This window comes from Vombatus ursinus, unplaced genomic scaffold, assembly GCF_900497805.2.
Source record: "Vombatus ursinus unplaced genomic scaffold, bare-nosed wombat genome assembly UNPS02009835.1, whole genome shotgun sequence".
In the NCBI taxonomy this organism is placed as follows: Eukaryota; Metazoa; Chordata; class Mammalia; order Diprotodontia; family Vombatidae; genus Vombatus; species Vombatus ursinus.
Window position 1 is genome coordinate 16,903,303 of NW_020949613.1, and position 16,710 is coordinate 16,920,012.

General features: G+C 32.2%; 1 protein-coding gene across 1 annotated transcript in view; it reads left to right on the plus strand.

Annotated features, from left to right (window-relative positions):
* The window catches only part of ADGRB3 (adhesion G protein-coupled receptor B3), a 902,542-nt gene that overhangs the window by 343,814 nt on the left and 542,018 nt on the right, over nt 1-16,710 (plus strand). The window contains exons 2-3 of the mRNA XM_027852945.1: nt 1,954-2,064; nt 8,833-8,994. Coding sequence (XP_027708746.1) covers nt 1,954-2,064; nt 8,833-8,994 — 273 coding nt within the window. The remainder of the gene's footprint in view (nt 1-1,953; nt 2,065-8,832; nt 8,995-16,710) is intronic.

Below are 16,710 nucleotides of genomic sequence, written 5' to 3' on the forward strand. Positions count from 1 at the left end.
AGGTTTTTTTTTTTTTTTATAAACCACCACTCCTTTGAAATACACATTGTAGGGTATAAATTGAAAGGTCTGTACTGATGTAGCAGAACACCTTGTTGAATTTAAATTCCTCTACATTTATTAATCTTATCAAGTTTGTATTTTGCATGAAATGTATTTTCATACAAAAAAGATTAAACAAAAATTTATATCTATAAAATCATATTGCCTAATGAAATCCTCAGGATTTTTAATTTTCCTCACCCTGTTTTTTTTCTATGTATAAATAATTTATTGCAATACCATGAAATGGCATTTGTCTTGTTCTTACTCTTGTAGTAAAACATTGGGTTAGGCCATATACAGAAATGGTGTTGATAATGATTGGAAAGTTGTAATGAGTTTTACAATTGAAACCTTCCTCTGAAATAAAATGAATGCACCAAGCCCATAATTGTTTTGACTGTATCAAAATCATGACATGACCATGTCAATAGCATTTCTGCCCTAGGTCTGAGTGGGGGGAGGGAGAGAAGGGATTTCATCATCTCATTAGATTTTCCTCTAAATGAAGCTAAAGTTTTCCTGGTAATGTGGATATGTCAGATAAGGCTGGATATGGCTGAGGACTTTACTTCCATATAAAAATCTGATCACAGTGGGTCGAATTTGTGGTGATAAAAAGTTATAGTTTAGAATGAAGGGTAAGTTTTAAAACACCCTCTGGAAAAAAAATGGTTTAGAGAGGGGAATGTTTTGTATTTTCTTTTAAAGTCTATCCAGAATTGATGATAAGAGTAAATCTGAGGCTTATGAAATTCTCTTCTAAATTACTGACATTCTCAGTGCTAGAGTTTTAACTTAAGAATCCTTTTGCATTATGTTATAATATGCTGAACCCAATTCCCTTTACCATAAATAAAAGTGTGTTTTTCATACAACTTTATACAAGCAAAATAACTCCTACTTCTTTTCCTCTGGCCTATCCCTTATGAGATTTTGTCATAATCTTGTTTAAATTGCCTGAAGTATTAGAAATACTAAAATAGGTTTCTAGCAACCAAATGAGCATAAAGCATAGCCTCTTTTGAAAGTTCTATATACATGAGGTTATTCTCCAAAGGGAGACTGAAAAGAAGGGCCAATCTGATGAGTAGCCAGTCTGTCTCCTACCATAAAGGAAAAGATATGTTTCATTGAAATAAGTACTGATTTTCCCCATTCCTTAGCCTATAACCTGTGCAGCCACATAATTCAGTGACAGAAGACTTCAGTGATTCTATACCCCAGAAGAGTTGTAAACTGAAAGGAGAGGAGGATTTCTTATATTTGGCCCAGGAAGAGATGTGCATGGAGGTGGGATGAAGATAGGATGGGGTTTGTATCATTTAGGAAGGATTGATAAGTTACCCTGTCCTCCATTTCCCTTAAGCTTCTGAATGCATCAAGAACCTCCATACCTGTGGGAAAAGAGCCACTATAAATAATATAGTATTCCATAAATTCACTGTTCTCCTCTGTAAATAAAGCAGTGTGTGACACTGGTTCCATACTCAAAGAAAGATGCTGACAAATCCATCAGGTTGATTAATGTTCAGGGAAGGGAACACCCTGTAAGATAATAAAATTTCTATCACTGAACAGCAATACTTAATGGTGTGGTTGTATTTATGTGATGCATTTGCTTTAAAACAATATCCCCAATAGTACAGTGTCTCCATTAATTTAGCTGGTTTGAACTCTATGTGCCATTACAATGGACGTTTCTATTGTTTCTTGAAATATGTTCATGTTTGAAGTTCTGCTGGCATTGAGATTAGATCTATTTGAAGGAGATCAGTCTAGTAAATGAAGTAAATGTAAACCTAATCAGGAGTCTCTAGGTATGTGTAGGAACATATTGCATGAGTCAGTAATGTAACTTTTGAGAAATGTCTACACACAAGCTTTCATATACCTTTATTCTGTCTTTAGAATTTGGAATGATGGGAGATCATACAATTAAAAGTCAGCGACCTCGATCTGTTCATGAGAAAAGGGTCCCTCAGGAACAAGCTGATGCTGCTAAATTTATGGCACAAACTGGTAATATGTTAGTTACATTTTTCTATTTACTGTTGTTAATTTAATTAAAAAAAACACTGCATGTTTTCATAATCTTGTGCTGCACATTCTTCAGTTTTAAAGCTGATACTTTTTTTGAACCATTTTTTTTGTCACCAGTTAAAGTCCATAAATAAAGTAGCTGGAAATTGAGTAGAAGACACAAAAATATGCACAATGAACTACTTAACTATCAGAATAGATTTCATTGTTTATAAAGTATAGCATGTAAATGGAATATTAGGACCGGAACATTACAATTTAAATATGCTGGTTAACTGCTTGAAATATATCATAAATATTTTGAAAGAAACTCTTGCCAATGAAAAGTCCAGATTCTTAATAACAAATCAACATTAGAAGACTTCAATATTATAACATTTAAACTGAGATGCATTCAGAAATTAACAAATTCTTTCTAAGTTCTAGTTTCAGTTGCCTAACTTTATGCATAAATATTAATTAACTATTCATATTTTACAAACATTATTCATTATAAATGGTGTGATGTTAATATTAGTTACAATATCCTTGGTTGAAAGCAGGTTTTCTCAAGGAAACCCAATAACTAAGAGATGACAGTCTATTTGTATATAGTATGGTACCTCAGAACATTAAAAATATAAATATAAATAAAATGACTGTCTTTCTCATAAGCATTTTCATATATTTAAAATGCCATATATTTTACAAATAACTAAGAAAATAATGACTTTACCTATGTATTTAGTGTCTGTGTGTGCACAGAGATGCTGCTGAATCTTACATTTAAGTTAGGGCTCATTGTAATAAATGAGCTAGCATTCTATCTGGTAACTCTGCAGCTGACACCTCTTAGATGAAAGTTTTTGTTTTTAAATATGTCATGAACATATCCAATTGTCACATTTATTTTGAAAACTAAAACATCTTTATCTATGTGAAGGTTTTATCCATTGCAGTCTAGAGGGGTTTGTTCCTCCATTGATGCAGGTGGTCTCAAGCAAATTGGTCACCTTTCTTAAGTGATGCCTTGGTTGTTTATGACACAAATCTCTGAAAGAATAAATATATTCCCATTCTGTCTATATCTTAGATAAGGTTTAATCAGATACTAAAATTAATGATACAAATTTTAAAATAAAAATTTTATATCACTGAAATTTGCTTTTTGTAATTAGTAAATGCATACATTTTAGAGAACTTAATTTAAGATAATAGTATCACCAAATTCAAATTCAGCAATATGAAGAGGGAGATTGATGTTCAGAATAATGTATAATAATGACCTAAGTTTAGTTTCTTACAAATGCAGAAATTACTACAAACTGCTTTGCTCAGGCCAAAACTTATGGGCACTGACAACAATACAAAGTAATATATTTGCATTTTGCTAAGTGGATTAAGAAATATCTATCTGGACTTGTGTAAATGTCCAGACATACTAAAATTTGCCATTTTTCACAATAGGCTTTGGGAACCTTTACCATTGGCCATCTATTGGACAATGCTTTGGGTTTAAAGAAATGGGTAAGGCACAGAGTGCTCACCACCACCTCAAGGACATTTCAGGGGAGAATATTCAAGTAAAAGGGAAATCCTACATTGACAGATGATCTGATTGGTGGGATGTGAGGTGGGAAGACTCTGGCTTGCCTCATCTGTCTGCTAACTGGAAATGTTTCTTTGTATCAGGCAAATGGCAAGAAGAAATGCAACTTAAATGAGATCACTTGATTGGATTTATGAAACCTGAGTGTGCAGTTCTCATATGCTCTGGAATATGACAATTGCCCATTTTTTTCACACTGATTTGGGGCAAAACAATTTACATAAGCATACTTTAGACATACATACATACATAATTTATTAGCCTATAGTTTATAAGCAGTGCATACAACTTCACAAACCAACTTTTAATTAAAACTTTTTATGAATTCAGATAAGCAAAACCAAATAACCATGGTTTTTAATGTAAAGATTTACTAATATCTATATTTTCATTCAATTGCTCCTTTTTAGTAACTGTACTTTATCTAATATATTGTACCTCTTGGATTATAAACTTAATGAAGCATTTTAAAAATTGAAACATGAGGATATTTTAATATATTTCCTCACATTCTTATCCATATCTCTGAAAATACAGTGAGCTTTGTGGTCATATGGCTTGAAAAAAAAAGATTGTGTGTTAGAGCTGATGATCTTTATGTTAAAGAATTCATTACTTGATATAACAGATTGATGCATAAAGGTACAGAAGAAATATAAACAGAATATATATTCTTGAACTAGAATTACTATTAGATAAAAGTAACATTCAAAAATCATATTGCTTTGGAAGTTATTGAAAGCTTAACTTTATGAATAAAATTCCTCTCTGAGGGAAGAAGGCAGTCATCATTGGCAAAGCTATAAAGTGAAAAGCATCCATCAGGTCTATTGAAAATTTTTTAATAATCATTTTTCATCTAAATTTTCCTGAAATTATCATTCCTTTAGGCATTATGGGAGTTAGTATGGATCTTACACAGGTAAGTGCCTCACAATTAGACATCCTATACAGTGTTTTATTACTACATATTCCCTTCTACCTATCTTTTAAGAAAATAAAATGGTTGGAGACATGAATATTTTTCTTTTGTTCACATAATTTTGTGAACATAAAATAGCTTATAAATATAAAATAATAATGGAAATGGTTATGATATGATTTTGTACTCTTTATACAGAGGGTAGAAAAACGAAATGCTAGAATAGATTTTGTAGTTTTCAGAAATATTTAAAATATGTTTTTCTCTTTGATGTTACAGATCTATGGAGGCAGTAGAGAACCTTGCATTACAAATTTGTATGCACAGTTTAAGAAACTTCCTTAGAAAGTGTTCAGTTTGAAAATGTTTATTAAACTCATGTCTTCATGATGCAATGAGATAATCTATCATGTCACATATAAGAAGACTTGATTCTGGTATGGTTAATCTATTCATTGAGCCATTTTTTGGAACTGGTATATATTACCACACAAGTCATTTAACCATAATTAAATTGTTGATCAAGTTGGATTAAGTATTGAGGTTGCTGTTCTATGGATTGATTTTTTGGGTACATATCAGCACAGATGGATAGAGGGCTGATCTTGGAGTGAGGAAGGCTTGGATTAAAATTACAATATTGACTGTGTGACGATAGGAATGTGCCTTAATTTCTCATTCCCCAGGGGAACTCTGTAAGACTAGAAGTTACAGAGGTGTAGTTGACCTGAGTTACTGAAGAGGTTTCATGTTGTCAGGAGTTCACTACACTGAACAAATCAGAGATCTAGACCCTTACCCACCAAAAAATAATCAGATATCATTTTAAATATTAAATAGTAGTTCATGATAATGATACATTTCACCTTCACAATTTGACTATAAAAGTTAATTTTAATTTATGGCACAAAAATATATTGTGGATTTTCTTTTAGTTAATCTGGTAAATTTTTTTAACTTTATTGAGAAAAAATAGCACATCCACAGTATTAAAGAGCCATGCCATTTAAATTAAAAAGAAAGACAACACCAGGATTTAAAATCAGGTTTCTAAGTTTATAATAAAAAGGAATACTGGCATTGATAGATATTTCCTATTATTTTGGTCTGTCAGCTTTAAAAACCTTACCAGTACTTTAAAACATAAAGATTTCCAAGTGTTTGTTAATAAATCCTTTATCTAATAGCCATGGTTAAGAGTCTGATTATTCTATATCACTTTCTGATCTACACTTATTGAAGTGTAAGACATCTAGATGTTGTATCATATAATCTAATTGACCATGGACAAACAGTTTCTGTGCAGATAGATAACAATTGTTAAGACTGGCAAAGGGATTAGATTGTAAAATCAAGACTTTTTCTCTTGCTCAGATATAACTAGTCATACTGCACCATCTGGAGCAAATATTAATTTATATTAATTTAAGAATCTTTCTCCATACACATACAAATATAATAGTGTACCTACATATTCTTATAACATATATGTACACACAAATGTATGTGCTTATATAAACATATGCACATAAGCACAATAGAATGAACAAATTGAAATGTCCAAGTTGCTTCTAAGGGTCTCTATCATCAAAGAGACAAATATTTCAAGTAGTTCTTTCTAACTTCTCTAAGTCTCCATTTCTTTATCAATAAAATTGTAATAGATGCCTTTCCTACCTACCTCACAGGGGTGTTGTGAGGACCAAAACAGATGTCTGTGAAGTGCTTTGTACCTCATGAAGGGCTATAAAGATGTTGACAATGATTATTTTTTCTTCTTACTTTTAAAAAATGTAATTTACATCAAAAATTACATGCAGCCCTTTTTTTTCACTTAAAACATTCCTTACAAAATGTGTTTAATTTCTCATATCAATCGTGTAATGAATTTCACTTCTATCAATCTTCCAATGAGCTATGCTGTTTTGCATAGGCTTGTCAAGACATTAGTGGCACAGAAGAAAGCCAAAGCATTTGGCCTGTGTCTCTACTGGCAAAGTATTTGTTTCAGCAAGCTGCCATTTTATAGACATCATCTCATTGGTCTAAATAAAAAAAAGTCCTGTTTGAAATGAATAAATGTCATCAGAAAAGGTTTCAAATGAAGGGACATTTGTTTGTCAGAAGTGATTTGAAAGTTTGGGATGAGGAGAAAGAGAAAGGCAATCCTAATTTCCATGGGCAAGTGGTTGCTCATTCTAAGACCTCATTTAACAATTTGAAGAAAAAAATTGCATTATTTTTCAGAACTGATCCCCAAGCTCTGAAACTTTTTTTTGCAAAAATGAACTGAGTTAACATGTAATTGTTTAATATTCACAAAACATCAGTCTTTTCTTACAATGTTTAATTTGTCAGTATACATTATATACTTGAAGATCCTAAACCTGTTACCATTGGAAAGTACAATTAAACCAAATACTTCTGACCTGTGGTGCCAGGGTAAAATGAGAACAATTATTTGAGACAAAATAATTTTAATTTTGGACAAGAGTTATCTCAGTTTTTTTTTTATAAAACCTGTATTATTCACATTAGTCTAGTTTTTTAATTGATAACTTCCTAAAACCCACCAAATCACCACTTTTCTTAATGTCACTGTGCATATAGGTTCAAAATGTTATAAAAATGAATTTTTTAAGATCTTCCCTAAATTTGTACCTGACAAATTTTTTTCCTCAGTTCCACAACAGAGAAACATCACTTTATAATTTATATTCTGCATAAGGTTGTTTTTTTTTTAAGGTAAGAAATACCTAAGAAGAAAAGTTTTGAGTTTTAGTGTCACTTGCACTAGTCAGCCAGCTGATAAATATTTATTAAGTGCCTACTGTGTGGCAGCCACTGTGCTAAATGGTAGGATACAAAGAATGGCAAAAGGTAGTTTCTATTCCCAAGGACCTCACAGTTTAATATAATCAACAAATAATATGGCCCTTGTATAAAATCATAATTAAATGTTATAATTCTGTTAAGACAAAGAAACTAAGGGAGAATGTTACTCTAGATCATATGTTCTGATATATGATACAATTTATTACAGACAAGACAAGAGAATAATCCATGAAAAACTAGTCCAATTTAATTCTATGTGCATTCACCTGACTACCCCTCCTTATGCTCTATTTAAAATTCATTATCATCAGTACCTCTGTGGGAATACTTAAAATAGAATCATGCTTAAGTCATTCCTCAAACACTGCAAGTAATGGAAATAATGTTTATGGTAATGTCAAAGCTTGATAACTTGTTGATGGTAGGAAAATAGTATTTATATCTGGCCAAGAAAACTTTATGTTTTGAGATCAAATTTATAATATCCACTATGAATATTAGACTGAGAGCATTATGAGCCTACTATAATGATCTCCAGTATTTTAAACATTAAGTTTCCTTAGAACTCAAATTCATTAATTATTTGGAAACCATTGATGCTATAGAAGTGATTTATTTGATTTGGGAAAATGGATCCAGACCTTCCTTATTTTATAAAAGCCCATTGTTAAGTCATTTTTTAGCATTAAAATGCAAATACTGGAAGAGTTTTCATCCATTCTGAGTCAGAGTCACTAAAATGGTCTAGACCCTGGGAAAGGCATCATGTTGTCAAAATTCCCTTATTAATAATTGCAATAGAATGAATAGCTTCATTTTGAAATGTCAAAGTAGTACTACTCTAGGACCTTTTTGGAAACAATGAGAGTAATTGTTCAGTGTGCTCCAACACAAATTAATATGATAAAAATACCCATGGCTTGAACATTCCAAGAGCTAGGAATGGGGTCTATACTGAAGGCATGAAAGAAATGCATGGATAAATAATTTGTTCCTTGATTTAAAAAAATATAATATGTTTAAATAGCTTTTAGTTCCCCTCCCCCTGTACCATTTCATATCTATTTAAAGATTTTGAGGCAGAGAATAAAAACCAATTTGTCTTCTATTATGTAAAACGTTGACTGATTCTTTTTCTTTTAGTGTCCATAGTGCAGTGGTGTTTTGTGAAAGGAAGCACTACTAACAAGGTTGGACTCAAAGTCAGTTCTTGCATCAGTTCTCTGTGCATTCCAATTTTTAATTTATTGTTTCACTAAACATTTTTCCATGGGCCCTTTCAAGTGTTTATTGTCATACTTTTGCCTTTAAATTATGCTAACATGCCACGATGCTGTTATTTACAATGTTTTATATTATTACTCAAGGCAGTATTCATTTTTATTTGTTGTCTTGTGTACAGGTGAATCTGGTGTGGAAGAGTGGTCCCAGTGGAGTTCATGCTCAGTTACTTGTGGTCAAGGGTCGCAGGTGCGAACCAGAGCTTGTGTATCACCTTATGGGACACACTGCAGCGGCCCGTTAAGAGAATCAAGGGTTTGCAATAACACTGCCCTCTGTCCAGGTAGTGTTAGCAGCAAATACAATTGTGGATGTTATTGAATTGTGTCTTGCTAAGCATTTGAAATATTTGATTATTTTCACATGAATTGAGTATAGACATTTTAATTAGAGTGGATAAGTATAATTCTTATTCATCTGGGAAATTTCATTATGTATGTGATTATTTCTGCTTTCATAGCAGTCAAAAGAACTATACAAACATTTTTTTCAAATGCTAGTTCTAGGTATGAGTATATGTTTTTAATCAGATGTTTATCCATAAAGTTTTATTTTTTTCAGGAATCAAAGATGAGGAAAATATTCTATGGAATGATTTAGGAAGAAACAAAGCATAATTTATTAACATGCTGGGAACATGAAACAAATTTTCATTATTTAAGACAAATGATAAGCCTTTGGAGCCATGTACTCTCCACAATTGCCACAAAAGTTATTATAACCTTATGAGTAAAAAAAATAATAATAATTTTCAGAGGCTTTTTTTATTTAGCTCAAACTCTTCCTTTGACCATGCTTACATGTACAGCGATTGCATTTGGTTCTCTATACTCAGCTACTGTCTGTAAGCTGGAGGCTCTATTTTACACTTCTGTTTAATATAAAATTTGAAATGACTTCCCTTTTTGAACTGTCCATTGCTTTGGATATTTGATATAGTCATTTACGAAATAGAAAATGATATAATCCAAATGGAACAGAGTACCATTTCTTTTTTACTTAAGGCAAGTGTCAAATATTTCACTGCAAATCAGCATTTTCTGGTACACTCACACAACTACAGAATTATTTCCCTCCTTCCTTTCTCTTTTCTCCTTTCTTTCCTCCTCTCCTTCTTTCCTTCCCTCCCTCCCCCTTCTCTCTCTCTTCTTTCCTCTCTCTCTCTCCCCTTTCCTGTCCATTACCATCTTCCTTCCCCTCTCTTTCCTTTTCACTCCCTTTCCCTTCTCTTTTTCTCTCCATCCCTCCTCCTCTTTCCCTCTCCTTTCTTCCCTTCTCTTGCCCTCCCTTCTTCTCTCTTCTCTGATATTGGTAGCTGCCAGTTTGCATTTAATTCTCTGTGGGATCACCTGGAAAGATCCTAACTATAAATCCAGGATCTAGCAGGATTGATGTCATAAAGAACTGCTTTATGGCAACCTGAAGTGGTTGGGTCCACAGAGGAACATGGATTTTCCCCTGCTACCCCTCTAAATACATGGCTTGTCACAGCTTGTGGTTCTAAAAGTTTCCTAGGGACACCCCTATGGTTTTACATCTGGGTCCTCTGAGGGTTTCTTCCTTTGAGTGCAGAGAGGTAGGAATGAGTACAGAGGGTTACTTAAGTGAATGGATGTTCGCAGAGGAGCTCCTGATACTAGGAACCAACCTTGCAAGTAGGAAGCAAAGCTATGTAGAAACATAAACAACCACAGCTGAGTAGAACAAGATACCTTCACCAGTAAGTAGAAAATATTATATAAGACATTAGAGGACAAGATGAAGAGAAGGTCTTGGAAAGAATTAGTAAGAAGCAGTTGGGAAAGAACAATGAAACCAATCAGTCAGACGATTAATCAATGAGAATTAAGTTCTATAGGCACTTATTATATGCCAGGCACTATGCCAAGGACTGAGGATACAGAAAAAAAATCACATAGTCCCTGTCCTTGAGATCACATTCTAATGAGAGAGACCACAAATGACTATCTAGATACAGATGGGATATACGTAGACTAAAAAAGTTCTAAGGGTGCAAGAAAGCATTGACAGAGTGTGTAGAATGTGGAAAGAAATAGAGCATAAAGGATAGAAGGGGAAGAATACAAAAGCATAGAAATAGAAAATGGCAAAAGGAAACTGATACAATTTTAAAAGAAGAGAAAGAACAGGTGAAGGACAAAGAGAGTGATACCATTAAGGGAAGAAAGATAAAAAAGGAAAGAGAAATCAGAACAAAAACTAAATGAAGACTAGATTACACTAGAAAGAATACAGAAAATGAGATCAGACCAATATGCAGAGAAAATAGTAGAAAAGAAGGTCCAGAATGCCAGAGAGTAAAAGGGAAGATTTGAGAAGCTGAGAAAATTGAAAATGAGCAATTAGTAGCATATGCTTTGTAACAACACAACAAATTTTTAGTTAATATGTATGGAATCTCACTTTTATGGCTTAAGTTCAAATGTGTGTGTGTTTCTATGTGTGTGTGTACACATAAACAATAATCTGCCAGAGAATAATTTATAACTGTATTTGGGATTCATGAGAAGCATCAGGATGTATTGGACAGAGAGCTGGCCTCAAAGTCAAGAAAATCTATGTTCAAGTGCTATCTCTGACACGTTATCTGTGTGACTAATGACAAATCATTTAATTTCTCAGTGCCCCAGTCGACTCACTAAAAATATAAGTTGAAGACTAGCAGCTGATGAGTATCAGTAGAAGGGATTTCTCACTGACAGCTCCCTATACCAATGAAATCATGTTTAAAAAAGAAAAAGAATTCATTGAATTTCTTGCCAACTAAATGTTAACTGTAAGTCAAAGACAGACCCAAGACAAAGTTGTGGAAGCTATAATGGCCTTCTTAGTACAATCCCTCATTTTGACACCCATAAGATTAAGTATTGAATACCATCATGTTGGTGTCTCACTGTCTAGTATACTCTACTGTGTTATACATGACAGATAATATCCCAAATTCTAGACCTCCCCCATCTCCCACACAACTCTCATCATCAAAATGTACATGTTTAGCATTTCATTTTCTCAGGACCATAGTAGATTGTTGACTAATTACAATAAACACATTTGAAATAAGGCACAAAGTAAGAATGATAATGATGCTTTCCCAATGATAGCTGCATTTTAACATTGTCCTTCAATGCTAAAGGCATTGGCAGCATGAAACAGTGTGGCACAGTAGTTAGGAAGCTAGTATTGAAACCAGAAGACTTGATTTTAGGTCTCACCTCTTGCACTGACTGTGTGACTCTAGGCAAAGCATTTGACATCTCATTGCTATGGGAAAGACTCTGAGACTCTGTATTACAGAGAATGAAATCATATTCAGTTCCTATCTCTTCATTGACAATCGAAAGCGTTAAAGATACAGTGGTGGAGTTATCCGTGGACAGAGAGTCCTTTTTCCCTCCCCTACCCAACTAATCTCAATCTATAAGTAAGGAAGTACTCTGCCTGTGTTTAAAGTTGGTTCTTACTTTAACCCTAATCCATTAGTTGAATCAAATTAATTTCTACTATGGAAAAGAAAAAATTATGAGTTAGCAACTTGAAAAATAATAGTATTAAATCAATAAAGGCTAGAGGATTTATAACAAAGTTATGCAGAACATGGTTTATTTTTGAAAGAATATCAGTTTCCTTCTTTAAACTTGTGCTGAGACCAGATTGTTATCCTCAAATGGGAGCCTGGTTATGAATAGGAATAAAGGTTGGACTGGAAAGCACCTTGGTCAGATTTTTCTTTACAGCCAGTTTTACAAATGTGCATGTTTATATATTTCAACCAAAAGATATGTGATTCTGTCCTTCATCTAGGCAAAAGAGAAAATGTCAGAGGATTTGAGAATACATTTCTCCATTCTCCATTCATCCTTACCTTCATTTCATTACATCACTGTAATAAAAAACTGAAGAGCAGTGAATATAACAGAAATTTTAACTCATTTTCTTAAATTATATACCTTTATATTGGCTGACGACCATTTTCCCCAAACAGATGTATCCATTTTATTTATTGTTATAAGTTTTAATATGTGATACTGATATTGGGGAAAGCATTGTTACTTCATAATAATATAGAAAAATAGAATTGAAGATAATGAAAAAGCACATTTGTATTTTTCACTTTTTTTGCTTTTTCAATCTTGAATGACATTTTATAATAGAGTAATTGGACTTATTTCAATATTAAGAATAAATAATTTAATACTCTCATAGGTGATGCTTTCAAGTGGTGTTTTAACATATTTACATAAATGTTTTATGGTTGTTATGCAATATTTCATGTGTTAATTATTTTGTTTTGATATTTTCCAAATCATTATGTATGCTTTCCTTTCAAGCTAATTTTTAATGAAAGTAATAATTCCAAATGAATTCTTCTATTTAAATGTTGCCTGAAATGGCATAATTTTTTTCTGTACTTAAATATCACATTTGCAATGAGATAAAAGAGCTAAAAACCATTACCTGATTAGTTAAATTGTGTCTATCCAAAATATGTTTGCCAGTTAAAGAAGTAACATAAAATTGTACAAAGTCAGACTACATAGTTAACCATTCCTTGCTTCACATTATTAAATGGTGATACTAGAGGTTATTTGCATTGACTAGGGGGATGCTGGAAAATGAATCATTTTTACTTTCAGATTTGACTTTACACATTACCTTAGTTAAACCATATAATTCTTACTTCCTGGGCCATCTGTCAGAGTAGAAAAATCATTGGACTTTATGTCACAAGACTTTGAGCTCTGGTTGTGCCATTCCCTAGTTGTAGTCCTTTGACCCTTACTTTAAAATGATCTCAGACTTCTGAACCACTTGAAGATTATAGGAAATCGAACTTCTTTTTTTTCAAAATTGGTCTTCTTAAATGGGAAATTATAAATTTTGAGTGACCCAGAGAAATAATTTTATTGCAAAGAAAGTGAAAAACTATGTAACTAGTTTAAGAAGTCATTGTTTTCTGATTTGTAATTTTATGGCACTCATTCACATTTTTAATTACACTTTAAGAAAAATTTTATATAGGCTAAATATAGTTAATTTTCTCCCATCAGCATCATATCTGGTTTATATATTTTTTGAGCAACCAATTAACATTTATTTACTAAGCACTTATGTGACAAGTGTTGTGTTAGGTGCTGGAGATTTAGGAACAAAGATTGAAACAATATCTAATCAAAAGGAGCTTATGTTCTATCCTCCATTTTCTCCTTCAAGGAGATAAGCATTTTTGTAAAGAAAATATCATTGAAAATTATTTTATAAAATTTGAAACCACAGAATTAAAAAAAAATACTGCACTATTTATACCAGCTTCAAAACCTTCTAATAATGTAATTACTTTTCACTTGACTAAAGCCATCTATATACAGCAAAAAGTTAAGTAAGGTGTTTCATAATTACATGATCAATCTGGTCAGTTTCTATAGCCAAAATAGATAGATCATACTCTAAAAAGGACCACTCCCCTAAGTATCATTTGTTTAACTGTGCATTGATTAAATGTTCCACTTTTCAGATTTAGAAGCAAAAGAACCTTTCTTTCTTTCTTTCTTTCTTTTTTCTTTCTTTCTTCCTTCCTTCCTTCCTTCTTCCCTTCCTTCCTTTTTTCCTTCCTTTCTTTTTTCTTTCTTTCTTTCTTTTTCTCTTTCTCACTCTCTTTCCTTACTTCCTTCTTTCTCTTCTCTTCTTCTTTCCTTCTTCTTCTTCTTCTCTTTCTTCTTCTCCTTCTCTTCCTCCCCCTGCTCTTCCTCCTCCAGACTCAAACCATTCACAATGAGCACTTATGAATAGCAAAATATCTGAAATTGTAGCACAGTACCTGCCCTACATTATTCTCATAACAAATTAGCAGAATTCTATAGAAGCAAAAGGATTTTTTAGTCAATATTAGATCCAAAATTCCTAATTAAAAAGAGTTAATATTATTTACTTTATTTGGTGCTATGGGAGGATCATGAAATCACACCATGGAAAATATTCAAAAAACAAATTAGTCATCAGCCATCAAAGTTAACCGAGGTTTTAAAGATTAACAGATGAAAATCTGCCAATTTAGAATTAATTTAGGAAATTCCTCTTTTTCTGGGATGCTTTGAATACTGAAGTATTTTTAAGAAGAGAAAAGTATAAACTAGCAAATTGAATAACAGAGCAGTGTAATTAATGACACTACTCAGAAATCTTGAGCCAACTATTTCAACAGAACTGAGAAATGCTGGCTATAGAGGAGGAAGAAAGAACATATTTCTCAATAAAATATTTTTAATATCAATATATTCAGAAAATATTTTAAAATATGCATCCTAATTCATCTTTTATTTTTAAAAAGTGTTACTTATGTTAAATGACATCTGTTATTTCTAAATGCTGAGCCATATGGCCCTCCCTGTTTTTAATGACAATTGATATAAAATCACCTAAGGCTAGATTAACCATGTATACATAAAACATATGCAAATGTGTTCACATAATATATATGCATGTATGTACACACAGATGTATGTTTGTATTGTGTGTGATATGCATATATATATATATATATATATAAACCAACATATGACAATTTCTGTATTATGGAAGAATACTAGTTTTAAATACCTTTCAAATATTTCTCTTTTCCATGATTACAATCATGGAGAATCCACACAAATTAGAAGAGTTTATAGATGTGGTCTTTAGAGTGGCAACTTGGGCAATTACTTTGTAATGACTCTCTTAAACTTTTCCTTGCCCTCCATCCTGCTACCCTCAGCCTCCCTCAGGTTACTGCTCATCCTTCCTAGTTTTAAAGAAAGAGGAAATAGATTTTTTTTTTGTCTTTACAAATCACCTACACCACTACCCCTTTTTTTTTTACATTCGAAAGGTCTGGTAAATATAGTATTTGCAATATCAAGGTAGGGGTCTTAGTGTATTGTATAATTTGGCTGTGTTTGCCTATTTTTATTATCTAAGTGCTGTTATTTTCTGTTCCCACTTTGAGAGGAAAGTAAGATAACTTTTGCTGATGACCTGTATGATAGGATTATTTTTTGCTAAGCAATAGGGTTAAGTGACCTGCCTAAGGAGGAATTATTTCTTTTTCAATAAACAACATGGAGAGGTGCTGCTTTCACTGCTTGTTTGATGGAGTTTTGAATTTCTAGTAATGTAATTTTTTGAAGCCATGTTCAAGCAGGAAATTGTCAGATATTCCTTTATCCTCTTCCTGCTGATTTCTTTCTCTTTTTTATTGAGAGAAAAAAGTTTTTCTTTTTTAAGTAGCTACTTTTGATATACTGTTGGGCTATTTAGTAAGGGGATTAAAAAGTGAAAATAAATTATTATTGGTAATAATTTAAGCACAGTCTTAAAGCAACCATTCTCTTTTAGTCATGATTTATTGTATTAAACATTGATACTATAAGATATGAAACAATCCAAAATTAAGAGCTATAGGAAAAATATTTGATGTTAATAGTAGTGGAAATTTTTGGTGAGAAGAAAGTTTAAGAAGCTCAATAAAGTTTTGTACCTGCAATATTTAAAATACTCCTCATAAAAGTTATCTTAGTTTTTATACATTAAAACATTGATTTAATTTATTTTCAAAGAAAAAAATTAAACAAGAAAATAATGTAAAGCTAGTTCTTCCAAAGTTCTGATTCCTGTTCATCTCTTTTAAAATGTATGTCAAAACTTTTAAGGATGTTACTTAGCACTTTGGTTGTATATAGTGTAGTGCTATTTGTGTGTGACCTTTGGACAAGTGTCTTAACCTCTCTGGTTCTTAGTTTCCACAGTATGAGTAAGAAGGGCTGGAATAAATGACCTCAGAAGACCATTAAGGCTCTTAATGTAGGATCATAAATGAAAAGTAGTTTAACTTACTATGATTAGATTAGTAAAAAAAAATTATCATTATATTGCTAGATTTGTTGTTATAATTATCTTAGAACAGAAATAAGTTCACTAAAAAGCTTCCTAGTGAAAAAAAGTGCAT